Here is a 14,770-nt window from a genome sequence, read left to right on the forward strand (position 1 = left end):
CGTTCACCTTTCTCTCTCCCAGGATGCAGCAGGACTTAGACCTTTGGGGAAATGAGTATGGATGCCGGGTATTGTAGTCTTTAAAATTTAATGTGACGAAGTGGTGTTGGGAGGGTGGAGGTAGAGGGCGGTTTTTTTAGGCTCTTTAGAGTAAGAAACATTTCTTTTGAAACAGCATCTGAATTCTTCTGAAAGTCATTACGGGAATGTCAAACATTACATAAACCAATTACACGATCATTGTTCCAGAGAAAATCCATCAGGAGAAAAGTATCAAAGCATCAGTGTGTACCCCCATGACAAAAGTACGGATTTCTCAAGAAATATTTGTAAAGATTTTTTCTTCCTGTCCAGCTTTTTTACACTTTCCCCTAAGTCAGTCACAGTGATGTGTCCAGTAGCTTGCTTTTCATTCCTCGGCTGTTCCGTGTCTTATCTGATTCTTAGTCTTTGCTGTAACAGGTGCAATCTATTTGATCACTAACAGCGAAACAAAATGCCTTTAACACGGGCCACACAGCAAGACACATGGTGTAGTTTTGTGAGTACCTTTAAACGGGCTGATCAAAGTTTCTGCGCCTGGCTACGAAACCAACAAACATTCATTACTCAGATCACTTGACCTTGGTACTTGTGTAGTTCAACACAAATCGATTTTTACGTTTTGCTTCTGCAACGTGATGCACACTTAATTTGTATAGATTTGCAGTTGAACGGACAATAAGCTGCTGCAAATGTATAGATAACCAAAGGGAGTTACAGGTTGCATGCTTTGATTTTTAAAATGATTTTAATGATTTACTTATGTCCGTTAGAAAATCGAATGGGGGGGTTGAATCGTTTGGGGGGGCTTGTACTCCACTTGTATTCTGTCTCTGCAGCTGAGAGTGAGATGGAACACTGTTATATAAACCGTGAGGATGTCACTACCCAAACAGGAGGATAAGTTTAGTTTCTCGCACACGGTCTGAGGTTATTTCCTTTCCCGTGAAGAGCATGTTTTCTCGGTGTAGTGCTCTTTGTATCTCTTTCCTCCCTTTGATTCATTGACATCCTCTGTTGGAGGGAAACACACGACTTTTGTCTTTACTATGGGGACATTCACTCTACAGAAATGCTGGAGAGAAATCGCGCGGCGCCAACAGAACCCCGGTGCTCGGACACGGCGTCTCCCCGGGGCAGTTTGTCAAATATGAACGTGTTCTTCCTGATTTAGAGAGAAAGCCCTCACCGAATCTACGGGATCGAATTCATCCATAAAAGTTCTTTTTTGAATGAATGATGAATTCTGATTATATTTAGAGTTTAACATTTTTCCCACAACTTAATTTGTCCCTACGGACTGTTCATTTGATGGGTCCCAGTCGGTGCTCCTCTACTGTCTGCCGCTTCTTTACTACACCGTAAATCAAGGAACTTCAGTGATATATAAACTCTCTGTACAGCGTGCACGTCAACATTTCAAACTCGCCATTTACGATCCCAAATTACTAAACCACCTATCAGTTATTTTTAACGGTGTCCTGCATCCTGTCGCCTCATAAGAGAATAGTTCTTGGGTTCTAGTCCTGACCCTGTATCGATTTCGCTTGGGCCTCTCCCGGGTGCTACGGTTTTCTCTCACAGGTAAACACATGCACGTTAGGGATGCTCAGATGATCCAGTCATTGACTGTGACAGGTGATGATAGAGCTGATACACAGTGAGAGCTGAGGGATTATACAGGCTACTGTAACGTCAGGATAAGTTAAATGCCGATGATTAATTTTCCTACCGGGATCGGTTAAGTGTAACTAAAGTTTAATATCCTTTAAAGTTTCTTTTCTTTTCTTTCACTTTTTTCAGATCCATGATGTACCTGCCTATTAAGCAATTTTAGTTCATACTGTCTCGGATTTCAAAAGTTTCAGTATCTTAATAAACTTTCTTCCAAAAAGACCGCTTTTGGTAATTAGTTAGTTACGTAGGTAGGCGTGTAGGTGGTAGGTAGGTAGTTGATTTTTGGTTAGTTTAACATTTGTCCATTTCGTTTTTATGAAGTAGCATAGTACACGAGGCAGACGTGGAGAAGGGGTCTCTTCAGCTAAGAGCCCTTTGGGCCTTGTGAACTTGTAATTATTTCATGTCCACCACATCTAAATATATGACTATTATTTAAAAATAGCGTGACATATGTCATCCCACAATAATATACGACTATTTTCATAACTAGTTTTGCAATTATTATACATTTGTAAATGAAATTATATCTCAGGGAAGTGTGTTGGAAATGACATTTCCACAGTATTTTGTGAAAAACTGCAAGGTAGCTTGACATATTAGCTTTGATTTGATAGCTAGCATATGATGTATGCAAAATACACTTATTTACCATAATAACGATAATAATAATAATAATTTGAATAATACAAGTTTATTTAGAGCACTTTCCTCCCTTTGATTCATTGACACCCTCTGTTGGAGGGAAACACATGACTTTTGTCTTTACTATGGGGACACCAACTCTACAGAAATGCTGGAGAGAAATCAGAAGCCCGGTGCTCGGACACGGCGTCTCCCCGGGGCAGTTTGTCAGATACGAATGTGTTCTTACTGATTTCAAGGGAAAACCCTCACCGAATCTACGTGACTGAAATCATACATAAAAGCCGTTCTCTGACAACGGGTGAATTCTGATGAATGATGAATTCTGATTATTTTTAGAGTTTAACATTTTTCCCACAACTTAATTTCCTCTGTTTTTTTTGTCCCTACGGACTGTCCATTTGATGGGTCCCAGTCGATGCTTCTTTTCCACCCCGTAAATCAAGGAACTTCAGTGATCTATAAACTCTCTGTACAGCGTGCGCGTCAACTTCTCCCTTGTTTCAGATTCATGATGTACCTGCCTATTAAGCAATGTTGGTTCATACTGTCTCAGATTTCAAAAGTTTCAGTATCGTTTAACTTTTGTCCATTTCGTTTTTATGAAGCAGTGCACGAGGCGGACGTGGAGAAGGGGGTTTCTTCAGCTAGGAGCACTTTGGGCCTTGTGAACCTGTACTTATGTCATTTCCACCACATCTAAATATATGACTATTATTTAAAAATAGCGTGACATATGTCACCCCCCAAACAATATACGACTATTTTCATGACTAGTTTTGCCATTGGATACTTTTTTTAACAATTATTATACATTTGTAAATGAAATTATATTTGAGATATTATATTGGTGGACATGGCTGTGGAGGAAATTACGTTTCTACAGTGTTTTGAGAAAAACTGCAAGGTAGCTTGGAGACATTAGCATGGATTTGATAGGTAGCACGTGATGCATGCAAAATACGCTTATTTAACTTAAAAAAATCTATCCTCTTACAAACTTCCATGAAGGCACAGCCTGACATACAATAAAAATATTATCTGCTCAAGTAATATTTACCTTGATTTTTCTTCAATAGCTGTAGGCCTACATAAAAATGTACATCTCCTCCATATCAGACATGTGTTCCGTTGTCACTGTCCATTTCCATAGCAACCACCCAAACGATCTCTCCTACAGACATTTTACCGGGAAATTACATTGTTGTGGTGGAAATGACGGTGACTCTGTGTGACAGCTATATTTTGTATAAAAAAATAATGTTGACAACTGTCTCACATTAAATACTAAACTGGATCCGATTATTTGAGTATTACTTTATTCAGGTACATTAAAAGTTTTCAGATAAATCCTATCAACTTTATTTTCATGGCTGAATTTTAGAAGTCTAGGTGTGGGACAGGGAGACAAACATTAAACATATACAAAATACACAATATCAGATGAAAATGGTCCGATCGTTTTTTTACATTCATATCAAATATGAGCTGTTTGGAGATGACACCCAATAAACATACTCTCAGTTTAATTCATATTTACCTTGATTCTTCCACTTTTTATTACTGCCTATGGAGGTCATTCTTTTCTCAAGCCATGTGTTCCCCTGATGAGTAACTGTTGCTTTGGTTACCAAGTATACAAATCCTAAAACATGATCCCAGAATTCTATTTTGTAAAATGTCGTGGAAATGACCGTGAACCCAAGGGACAGGGGATGTTTTTATGAGAAAACACAAGAAAATACTACAATACATAATATATTTCATTAAAACAGACATTAATCTCTAATTTGTATTTGAATTCAACATTATTTCAACATTAAATTCAAAATGAAGCGGGGTTGAAGGTCCAGAGTCCGGCTGAGGGACAAAGGCAATATAGTAAAAACCATACATAAAAGGCGTCTTATTATATAGTCAAATGAATGACTGTGCTATTATTTATTTTTTTATAAGTTTCTCTTGGTGTGAAGTAAGTGTGTCAAAAATAAAAATGTAGAAATGTTTTTTCGTTTCTCTTATCTCTTCCACGGACACAAAAATGACCATAGTTAGGGTTAGGGTTAGGGTTAAGAATCACCCGTGTATTTTTAAAATTATGACCAGAGGACATGAAAGTGCCTGTAGTCTAAGAACTATCCAAAAACAATTTTAGCCGCATAACTTATCGAGCTTGCCGTTGCCTGAAGCATTGTTTCACCTCAAATTTCTAACTGCCATATGCCATTTTCCACGGAACTTCAGAGGAACAGCGTCGTTACAACGTCGTTTGGCAAGAACAAAGATCCATACCACTGACCCATTCACAGAAACAGACTCATCTCTCTCTCTCTCTCTCTCTCTCTCTCTCAGTTTTTTTTTCGTTATGAGGTGTGGTTACGTGCTTTATCTTGTTATTGGATAGACATCAGGAACCGTCATGCTTCACTTGAATATGAGAACGCACTTTGCGATCAAGCCGAGGAATATTTAAACCTCTCCCAAAATGGTTACCAGTTAATAGATGAGTGAAGATATTTTAAATTCAGCTGGGGAAAATACTCACTTAAGGCAGGAAATGGCCTCTTGTACAACGAGCCAAACCTTGTGTGAGGCGCTGTTGTTATCACATAAGTGTTCTGGCTTGATCTGCATTCCAGGTTTTTGCCGATGAGGAAACCTCACTGTGGCTATGAAACAACCGCCAGAGAAAATGTCAGGTATGTACAGATGAGGGCTAACCTGAACCAAAAGTTGATTTTCAGACTCGCTGGGGGTGGCAGACTCAACTAAGTGGAGATAATAAATGCGCAAGTTAGTGTTGAAATGAAATATCAAGCGCAACTGCGATATTGACGGGATCGTTGTTAACTGTTTTTAGACGAAACAATTTCTTTAAAGGTAACAGAGAGCTCACTCGCTAATTTTTGGGTTCAACCAGGATGTTACCAAAACTATTAGTTTTAGTCTTTGGAACTTAGGTTTTCTGATACTTTAAGCTTATTTTTGCACGATCACGCCTTTGTGTTCGTGTTGCAACAGGTATTTGAATATTTTCTACGTATTTTTATAGACACCACGAGCTTTAGACTTTTATTTACATATTATTATTTGCATACCGGGCTGGAAGAAGAGGCTTCGAACAACAGGCTTTTTGTTGCTAGGATGATAAATAAAACCTGCCGCTTCAAACGGTCTTCTCCTGACGAATCGTTCATACATAATAACGCTAAAAAAAGAGTATCAAAATGGTCTTGTATATGTGTGTGTGTGTGTGTGTGTATATATATATATATGTGTGTATATATATATATACACATACACACACACACACGTACACACACACACTATATCTATCTATATATCTGTCTATATATATATATATACAAATTTTTTTTACCGTGTCAAGCTTTTAATACCTTTCTGGGAGAGCAGACTCACGCCACTCTGATAGCAAAGGCTTACTTATTAATTTAGCAGATTATTAAAGTCAAGTCAGTTTACTACATTCGCGGGATTTTAAACGATTTTCAGTTGTATATATTCATTGTCGACGAACTTATACAAATGAAAGATATACACAATAAATTCTGATTATTTGAAATATATTTTTTTTTTTCGCAGTTACTTTGTTCACCTCCCAGACTTCAATCTGGCCCAACGTCTCCATCCATCCGGAAACAACGCATCTCTCCAACTCAAGTCATTCCTGCTCAGACTTCAAGTACTTTGCCTACACTGTGACCTACAGCCTTGTGTTTCCCTTTGGCTTCATCAGCAATTCTGCCGCCTTGTTCGTCTTCCTCTTCCTGATCCCTAAGAAGACAGCCAACACAGTTTTCATGACCAACCTCGCAGTGTCTGATGTGGGCTTCTCTCTGACTCTGCCGTTTCGACTGGCCTACTATTTCCAGGGCTGTGAATGGCTCTACCCTGACTGGTTGTGTCGCTTGTGCGTGTTCTCGTTCTACCTGAACCTGTACACCAGCGTACTGTTCCTGACCGGGCTTAGCGTGCTGCGCTACCTGGCTGTGCTGAAGCCGTTCCGGAATAAGACGCTGGTGACGGTCCGGCGGGCGAGTCTGATATGTCTCGCCATCTGGGTGTTTGTGGCCGCCCTGTCCTCGCCTTTCCTGATGACGGGAACGTTGATTCGGCAGGGCAAGACGCGTTGTTTTGAGCCCGGGAGCAAAAGCTCCTGGAGGCGCATTCTCTTCCTGAACTACGTGGGACTGACCCTGGGGTTCCTGCTGCCGTTTGTGACCATCCTGGTCTGCTACGGACGCATCATCCGCCGACTGTTGCACAGACACAAGATGGGAAGTCGTAAACGGAGAAACCGTCAGCGCACTGTGTACCTGATCATTGTGGTATTGAGCACGTTCTTGCTAAGCTTCCTGCCCTATCACGTGGCCCGAACGGTGCACTTGCATGCCACGGTGGCCAATCGGAACTCCCCGTTCACACTTAGGATGCTGAAGGTTCTGGTGGTTACTCTGTGCCTGGCTGCGTCAAACAGCTGCCTCAATCCACTGCTCTACTACTTTGCGGGCGAGTCATTCCGCACCGCGATCCGAAAGGCATCTGAGCGGAAGTCGTTTAGTTCCATAAACCACGGAAGTCTCATTTTGCCCCTCTATGAAAGGAACAGGACCAACTCTCAGCTGGTCCCCAGGACCTATCTGGACCCTCAGCCCCACACAGTCCAACCCTTGTCCCCCAAGGGACAACATGAACAAGGCACCAGCGGAGCAGTGAAGGGGCCTAAGTGACAGTCGGAGGACACAAGCAACATTGATTGCCCGCCTCTGCAATAGACCATTGGACAGTGGCTTTAAGATTCTACAAACAGTAAAGGTTGCACTTGGATTCTAAGAACGTTGGATGAAGTTTTAAGGTTCTAGAAGCAAGGGCATGGACACGAGCCCAAACGGCTGGTTTAATTCCTCTTTCCTCTGTGGTGAAGAGCGGTGATTATGTTTTGTGGTGCCATGGAGGATTAATCTGGACAATGTGGATCTGTTTCGTGTGTGTGCAGGCTCTGCTGTGCTCCTTGCCGAGTTAATGAACATTTGCAGGGAAGTTTTACAAATGATGGTGTAACATATCAGCAGCTCCCCACATCCCAGACTCTTATATAATGGGATATAATGTTCTACAGAGAGAACAGGACCTTCTCAGCTAAAATACTACAAAGTTGAAGGACACAAACATTTTATCTCATTCAATACACGTCTCTTTCATAACCTGTTTCAATCTTCAGGCTTTCTTTTCACCTGGAATATTTTAAAACTGCACAGACTTGGTCCATTGTAATGGTAAAACACAATCTGACTCTCCACTGGTTTATAGGCCACACATTCATTCATTCAATCATCCATTCATTTGCTAGGGTCGCAGGTGGTGTTGAAACCTATTCCTAGCACTCACTGGGCGAAAGGTGGGGAAACACCCTGGACAGGTATCGCCCATACATTTCTTTCCAATTTTGTAGAGGCTTAATCACTCTGATTATGCCTACAACTCTGATAAACAGAGTTCAAAGGAACTGAATGTAACCAGATGCTTAAGCAGGTGTAACTATAAGCAAACATTCCCTGTTATCTAGGAAGGTTGTTGATGCCATAAGACCACAAAGCAGAGACCGCCTGAGTCAGTGAGAGTGCGGTCAAATCAGCTAAGACTGCATTCACAGACTTACCAGAGCACGGATAGAACACTGTAATAAATTAGCACAGAGCACTGAAGAGGAGTCGAATGTTGATCTGCACTGCTTAAAAATGGAGTTTATTTTATATGTGTGCCTTGAATAAAACCAGTAATATCGGAAACATTTGAAGAGTGGCTTTCTCAGGATAAACGGTGAGAAAAAGATTAAACAGTCCCTCCAGGATTTCGCGACAATTAACGCAAATTCAACCAATCCCCATGCATTCTGCGCGCCCTTGCAATTTTGTCCAATCACCGCAACTTTTCTGCAAATTTGACCAATCATCGTCGTTTTCCGCGAATTTCACCAACATATAGCAATATCTGTAAAATACTGAAATGTCCCGGTTTTCAACATTCACTACCAAATTGTCCCGGTTTTCACCATAATTAAATTAATAGTTATAATACGATACTAGTTTTCAGCGCTTACATAAACGTTTATCATGTTCTGTCCCATTCCTTATTACCTAACCCAATGAAAAAGCGCAAACAACACTGCACCACGTGTCTGAATTCAACAGCGTGTGTCAGTCAATCAATGTGTCGTCAAAGCTGTTGCTATGACGCTTGTGTTTCTGTCTGACAGAATCTGTCAGTGCGCTAACGGTTAGCATCATGCCGAAGAGAAAAAGTCTGTCTTCTCTAAGGACCTCCAGAAGGCTACCCGAAAAAGCTGCGTTCTGCACACACTCCAGGAGTACATTCTTGGTCGCTTACGGTAGAAATGCCGACATAAAAGACAGCCAAACATAAGCAGTGGCCACAAGCGGGAAGTAGCACTTACGACCTGCTTCAGCGGGGCAAACTCCGGTGACCGAACACATAAGAGCATCGCAACCTGCATCGCAATTTCTAGAAAAGCTGCCGTGAAATCAGGCATTTTAGGCCGCAACAATCCCAAAAAAGGCAAGCGAATTCCTGGGAGGGACTGATTAAGTGAGCGGTGATAGGCAGCTTGCCCACGTTAAAATGTTAAAAACATTAAATGAGATTCTAATACTCAGTCTTCTCTTTTTATAACGAGTTTCAGGTTGATATCAGACTTTGTTCTGTTACTGTACAGGCAGGCAGCCAATAGGAGACAATGTGTGTGTTGTTTGTAAGTCAGAGGACCTAGGTGTGGTGACTGTGAGTTGGTGGTTCTAATTTTAGCGCATTCTGCTGAAGAAGTCTCTCGAGGCGACGCCAACCAACAGGACTTCACATATACAAATACCGTGTGACTCAAAAAAAAACAAAATGTTACATTTTTCAAATTAAAAAGAAGGGAGAAAAGAGAAATTATTAATGAAAAAATACATTTGCGAATAAATAAATAGTTGACCCCCCCCCCCCCCCCCCATGACTATTATAGTGTGTGACTCGATTTGTGAATTGTGTGTTGTTCGTTGCAACAAAGCACGGCCGCAGTTTTCAGTAGAGATTTTACTGTGATAGTAAAACGTTTCAGGGTGATAACTCATCCCCTCTCTAGAAAGAGTTCTCATTTAGATCTTCCATTAAAAATTTAATTAATTAATTAATTAATTAAATAATCCAAATTTTTTTTAAGGTTAGTCCCACGACACTACAAAGCATCTTCTTAACTGGTTAAAAACACTTGTTTCAGGGTGTCTTCTTTAAACTCTATGATTTATGTGTACTCAGTTTATGTAAACGCTGTAAAAACTATCTAGCAGTTTACTTCAGACTGTCAAACCAGAGTGGCCTGTTTCTTGTTTGTTTTTCTCTTCTTTTTACAGTACTTGATGATTCCTAAAGAATGTCCTGTTATTTCCTTCTGAAGGTCTTTGAACTCTATCTGCCAGTTTTGTTTCAAACTCAGAGGCGCATTTTTGCCCTTTTGTGATGCTCACTAACAGATATTCATATCCCATCATTGTCCTCTTTAGAAAGAGAACATTCTAGTTCAGCAGAACCAGGAAACTGCTGTATTTCACAAAAGTGTCACTACTTTCATAGTCACTGGAGGAGTAAGCCACAGAGGCTCCGTCCCAATGAGTAATCCTTTCAATCGAGCTGACATGGGTCTAGTGTTCCCATGACAACTTGACAATGCACGTCTTCTCAAATCTGGTCTAGAGAAGAGAAGTGGACTAGTGAATTATTTACTGGTATTTTCCTTTGGCTTAACATAAGGACAAAATACAGCTGTGTAATATGCCTAACGACAGAATTCTCAAACTTCCTTTTATTACATGTTAAGTAACGGTACATTTGAGTATAGTATCTATCATGCATCCGACCTGCTGTGCTTAGATGATAGACTAATTAAATGTGGGTGGGGGGCAGAGCTCAGAGGTCATTAATGGAATGAAAAACAAAAAAAAAATCAATCGATATTTTTTTAATTGAACTGCAATTAATCTTTACTGGTGGCTGCACACACAAATACATCACATTTATTGTACATTATCGCAGAGAAAGGAGAAAACAATAATAATAATTAAAAAAAAAGTCACAACTATGAAAGAAAGTGCATCTGTTTACAGTGGAAAAAGAACAGAGCTATCTGCCAATCAGATGCCATTATGTTTTTTTTTTATAATTCTTAAAAACGTTTCTATTTCAAGAAAGCCAAGAGGAGACTTTGTGTGTGAGTTGTGAGTACGTGGTGTGTGTGTGTGTGTGTGTGTGTGTGTGCACGTGCGTGTTTCGGTTGGATCTTTTGGACTCATCTCTTTGTTCCATGGGGTGTCAGACACAGGAGAGAGCGGGTGGGGGGGGTGGGGGTGCTTCCTCATTCACTGTGTCAGGGAGGAGTGACAGTGTGTATGGAGAGGGCCTGTGATACTGCCAGCTGTACAGTAAAGATGGAATCCTCATTCCTCTCTCTCTCTCTCACAGGTGCATAGCTTTGCCAATAAAAACAAAAAGATGTATGCACGGTGTGGCTGAAAGAAAAAGGCTGCGTTTCCATGGCGACGAGCGTTATTTACCCTGATGGAGACCAGTGCCTTAGGAACCTTCCGCACCTTTTTTTTGTTGTGTTTTTTGTTGTTGTTGTTGTTTTGTTTGTTTTTTATTTATTTATTTTTCTTGGAAAAAGCATTTCTACAGCATGCGACTAGGTTATTAATTCATGGCAGATGAAATAAAAGTTTACTTTTAACTTAAATGTGGTTTTTTTTTTTCAGTATCATTATTTTCAGACATGGATTTATACAACATTTCATTCACAGAGTAGCAACTGCATTTTCAAGCACAGACATAGCCATCTGGATTCTCTCTGAAACTGGGTACAACAAAACAAATCAGGAAAAAAAATAACCAACCAAACAACCAACTGACAAAAATTTTTAAAAAATTAAAAAAAGAGAGAAAAAGGGGGGGGGGGGGAATAAATTCAAAATGTCCCTCCCTCCATCCCTGCTAACCCTTCCATAGACAAGCTTAGAGCCTGAGGCTAAAGGAACTCAGAGACCACACATCCAAACCACCAGGGGGAAACGTACAGGGTTAGTCAAGTACTTTCACCCAATGAAGTAAGACTGCGTTTTTCCTCTTTTTAAAATGGACTTTTGTTACAAGGAACTCTATATGCGTTCAACAGCGTGCGCTCAATTCATTAACGTTGTTAGTCAAGTTTCATTTTGTGCAAAAACAAGACGGAAAGCCAAAAAACAAAAAACCCCAAACCCGAGGCGAGGCCTGGGGCGTGCAGGTGTGACAGCCGTATGTACACGTGGTCATATCAGATAAACATGAAGAGTATCAAAGGCTCAGCAGAAACAGCCAATAAGACAGGACATCGTGGGTTTTTTCTCTGTTTTTAAAAGACAGTGTGGAGGAGCGTGGTTCGCAGTAAGGAAAAGAAAGAGACTGACGCACAGACAGGGATTATATGGGAGAAAAGCCAAGGCAGGTTTTTTTTTTTTTTAATGAACCAAGATGTGCTGATCTAAAGCCAGCCAAAAGGGCTTTCTAAGTCTGAATGATCAACATCTGAGAGCTACTTGGCCAATGTTTACCCTTAACCTGCCAAAGTTTACTAATCATTTATATGAGTCGGGGAAAAAAAAAGGAGAGCATCCTCTTTAAAAGAACAGAAGACAAATTCTCTTGAGTCTGTGGAGTGGTGTTCCAGAACGCGACAGTGGCTGTCAAGCCATCTATAGTGCAGCGCCAATACACAGCCAGCGTCTCAAGAAAAGCAGCCATCCATCCATGCATCCATCCACTCATCCATCAACCCATCCATCCACCCATCCACTCATCCATCCACCCACTCATCCATCCATCCACCCACTCATCCATCCATCCACCCACTCATCCATCCATCCATCCATCCATCCACCCACCCACCCATCCACCCACTCATCCATCCACCCATCCACCCACTCACCCATCCACCCACTCATCCATCCACCCATCCACCCACTCACCCACTCACTCACTCATTCAGGCCTCACTTTAGCTATCTGTACATCTCAGCCTCCCCTGCCTTTTCTCCTCACACCGTGACATACAGGACTAACAGACACTCTATCCTGAAACAAAGAAAAACAACTCACAGAAACCATCAGTCAGATCAAAGAATTCTTCAAAGGAAAACAAAACAAAACAAAAAACAAAAAAAAGTTAAATAATTTGTACAATTACACTCCAACATTTGCTTTCTAGACACATGATACATCAGCAAGTTATGATAGTGTTTGTTTTTTTTTTTGTTGTTTTTTTTTCTTTTTCCTCTCTTACAGGCTGACAGAAACTGATCCGGGAAGGAATGCACAAAGTTATTCGTTGGATACCACAGGGATTCATTCTTCTCTTCTCTCGCTCTATTTTCAGCTGGGTGATTGAACAAATTGTGCTCTTCTTCGTGTAGGAAAGGCATTGTTTTCCCTTAGAAGTTTTTTTTTTTGTTTTTTTTTGTTTTTTCATTGTGGTGTCTCAGTCTTATTTTCGTACGGTGTTTGTCGTTGAAGATGCCGTGATATTTAACATTGTAAAGTTGGAATGGTCTTCCAGTCAACTTTGGAGTTCAACATGACATCTAGGAGAGAAACCAGGTCAGGTCAGAAATCAGGCTGACACAGAGTTATAAATACAACTCTATTACAACACACACACATACAGGTAAGAGGTTTTTGCTGTCTTGTGGAGATCTCTGGTAAAACACGCTAGAGGGGGCAGTGTGGACTGGGCCTGTCTTACAGTGGGCTGCACTCAAGTTTTCCTTTTATCATTTTTATTACAATTAAAAATCAAAAAGGAAAAAAAAAACAAAAAAAAACACACACACTGCCAGTGATACAGAGACATAATGTCAACCTTAAAAAACAAAATTAACAACTTAAATTACACCCACGGCTATTATGTGATTTGACAGGTGGAGGATTAGGGTACAAGTGCTAAATGATGCACTGAGGTGCTGTGAGGGCCTGTCTCAGTGTGTGTGTGTGTGTGTGTGTGTGTGTATGTATGTGTGTGTGTGTGTATGTGTATGTATGTGTGTGTGTGTGTATGTATGCGTGTGTGTGTGTGTGTGTGTGTGTGTGTGTGAGAGAGACAGAGAGAAAGGGAAAAAAAAGGCGGTGAAGGAGGTGGTACTGTACCTGGTGTGTGCTGCTCAGTTCCAGATCTTGAGGAAACTGTCCCAGGATCCCGTGGCGACGGCCATCCCATCATCAGTAACACCAAGACAGCTCACACGGTTATCATGGCCAGCCAGCACGCCTAGAAACAACAAACACAACAACAGGCCATGAACAAACAACACACGACACAACATGATGGACCATCAACAAACCACACACGACGGACCATCAACAAACCACACACACAAGACAATGGGTCATGAACATACATTTGTATTTCTGTGTAACAGTCACAGGGAAGTAGTGTGAGTTAGTGGACAAACCGGTGTCAGACAATGCTCCACTTGTGTCAGTATTGATGTTGGTTGGGAGTGAAGAGTGTTATGTTTAATTTGGCAATGACTGGAAGAGGTGTCTAAGAGGAAATAGGAAAAGGATCTAAGAGAACACATACATTGATATGTGTGAGAGAGTGTGTGTGAGAACGTGTATGTTTGTGTGAGAACGTGCATGTTTGTGTGAGAGTTTGTGTGTGTGTGTGAGAGTGTGTGTGTGAGTGTGTGTGAGTGCAGACTCACCAGCGCGGTCTACTTTGAGGGTGTGTGAGTGTGTGTGAGAGTGAGAGTGTGTGTGTGTGTGTGTGTGTGTGTGAGTGTGTGTGTGCAGACTCACTGGCGCGGTCTGCTTTGAGGGTGTGTGAGTGTGTGTGTGTGTGTGTGAGAGTGTGTGTGTGAGTGTGTGTGAGTGCAGACTCACCGGCGCGGTCTACTTTGAGGGTGTGTGAGTGTGTGTGAGAGTGAGAGTGTGTGTGTGTGTGTGTGTGTGTGTGAGTGTGTGTGTGCAGACTCACCGGCGCGGTCTGCTTTGAGGGTGCGTGTGTGTGTAAGAGTGTGTGTGTGAGTGTGTGTGTGTGTGAGTGCAGACTCACCGGCGCAGTCTGCTTTGAGGGTGTGTGTGTGTGCGTGTGTGTGTGTGTGTGTGAGTAGACTCACCGGCGCGGTCTGCTTTGAGGGTGTGTGTGTGAGGGTGTGTGTGTGTGAGAGTGTGTGTGAGTGTGAGTGTGTGAGTGTGAGTGTGTGTGTGTGAGTGTGTGTGAGTGTGTGTGAGGAGACTCACCGGCGCGGACGGCTTTGAGGGTGTGAGTGTGTGTGTGTGTGTGAGGAGACTCACCGGCG

General features: G+C 41.5%; 2 protein-coding genes across 2 annotated transcripts in view; one reads left to right on the plus strand and one right to left on the minus strand.

Moving 5' to 3' along the window:
* Positions 1-5,056: 5,056 nt before the first annotated feature.
* cysltr3 (cysteinyl leukotriene receptor 3) lies at positions 5,057-7,115 on the plus strand. Its single transcript, XM_030778454.1, has 2 exons — positions 5,057-5,063; positions 5,968-7,115. The coding sequence occupies exons 1-2, from the start codon at positions 5,057-5,059 to the stop codon at positions 7,113-7,115; spliced, it is 1,155 nt and encodes a 384-aa protein (XP_030634314.1).
* Positions 7,116-12,451: 5,336 nt separating this feature from the next.
* gnb1b (guanine nucleotide binding protein (G protein), beta polypeptide 1b) overlaps positions 12,452-14,770 on the minus strand; it is a 17,945-nt gene continuing 15,626 nt past the window's right edge. The window contains exons 10-11 of the mRNA XM_030776586.1: positions 13,614-13,734; positions 12,452-13,051 (exon numbers count right to left, since the gene is read on the minus strand). Coding sequence (XP_030632446.1) covers positions 13,628-13,734 — 107 coding nt within the window. The 3' untranslated portion in view covers positions 12,452-13,051; positions 13,614-13,627. The remainder of the gene's footprint in view (positions 13,052-13,613; positions 13,735-14,770) is intronic.

The sequence above is a fragment of the Chanos chanos genome, chromosome 6 (genome assembly GCF_902362185.1).
Source record: "Chanos chanos chromosome 6, fChaCha1.1, whole genome shotgun sequence".
In the NCBI taxonomy this organism is placed as follows: domain Eukaryota; kingdom Metazoa; phylum Chordata; class Actinopteri; order Gonorynchiformes; family Chanidae; genus Chanos; species Chanos chanos.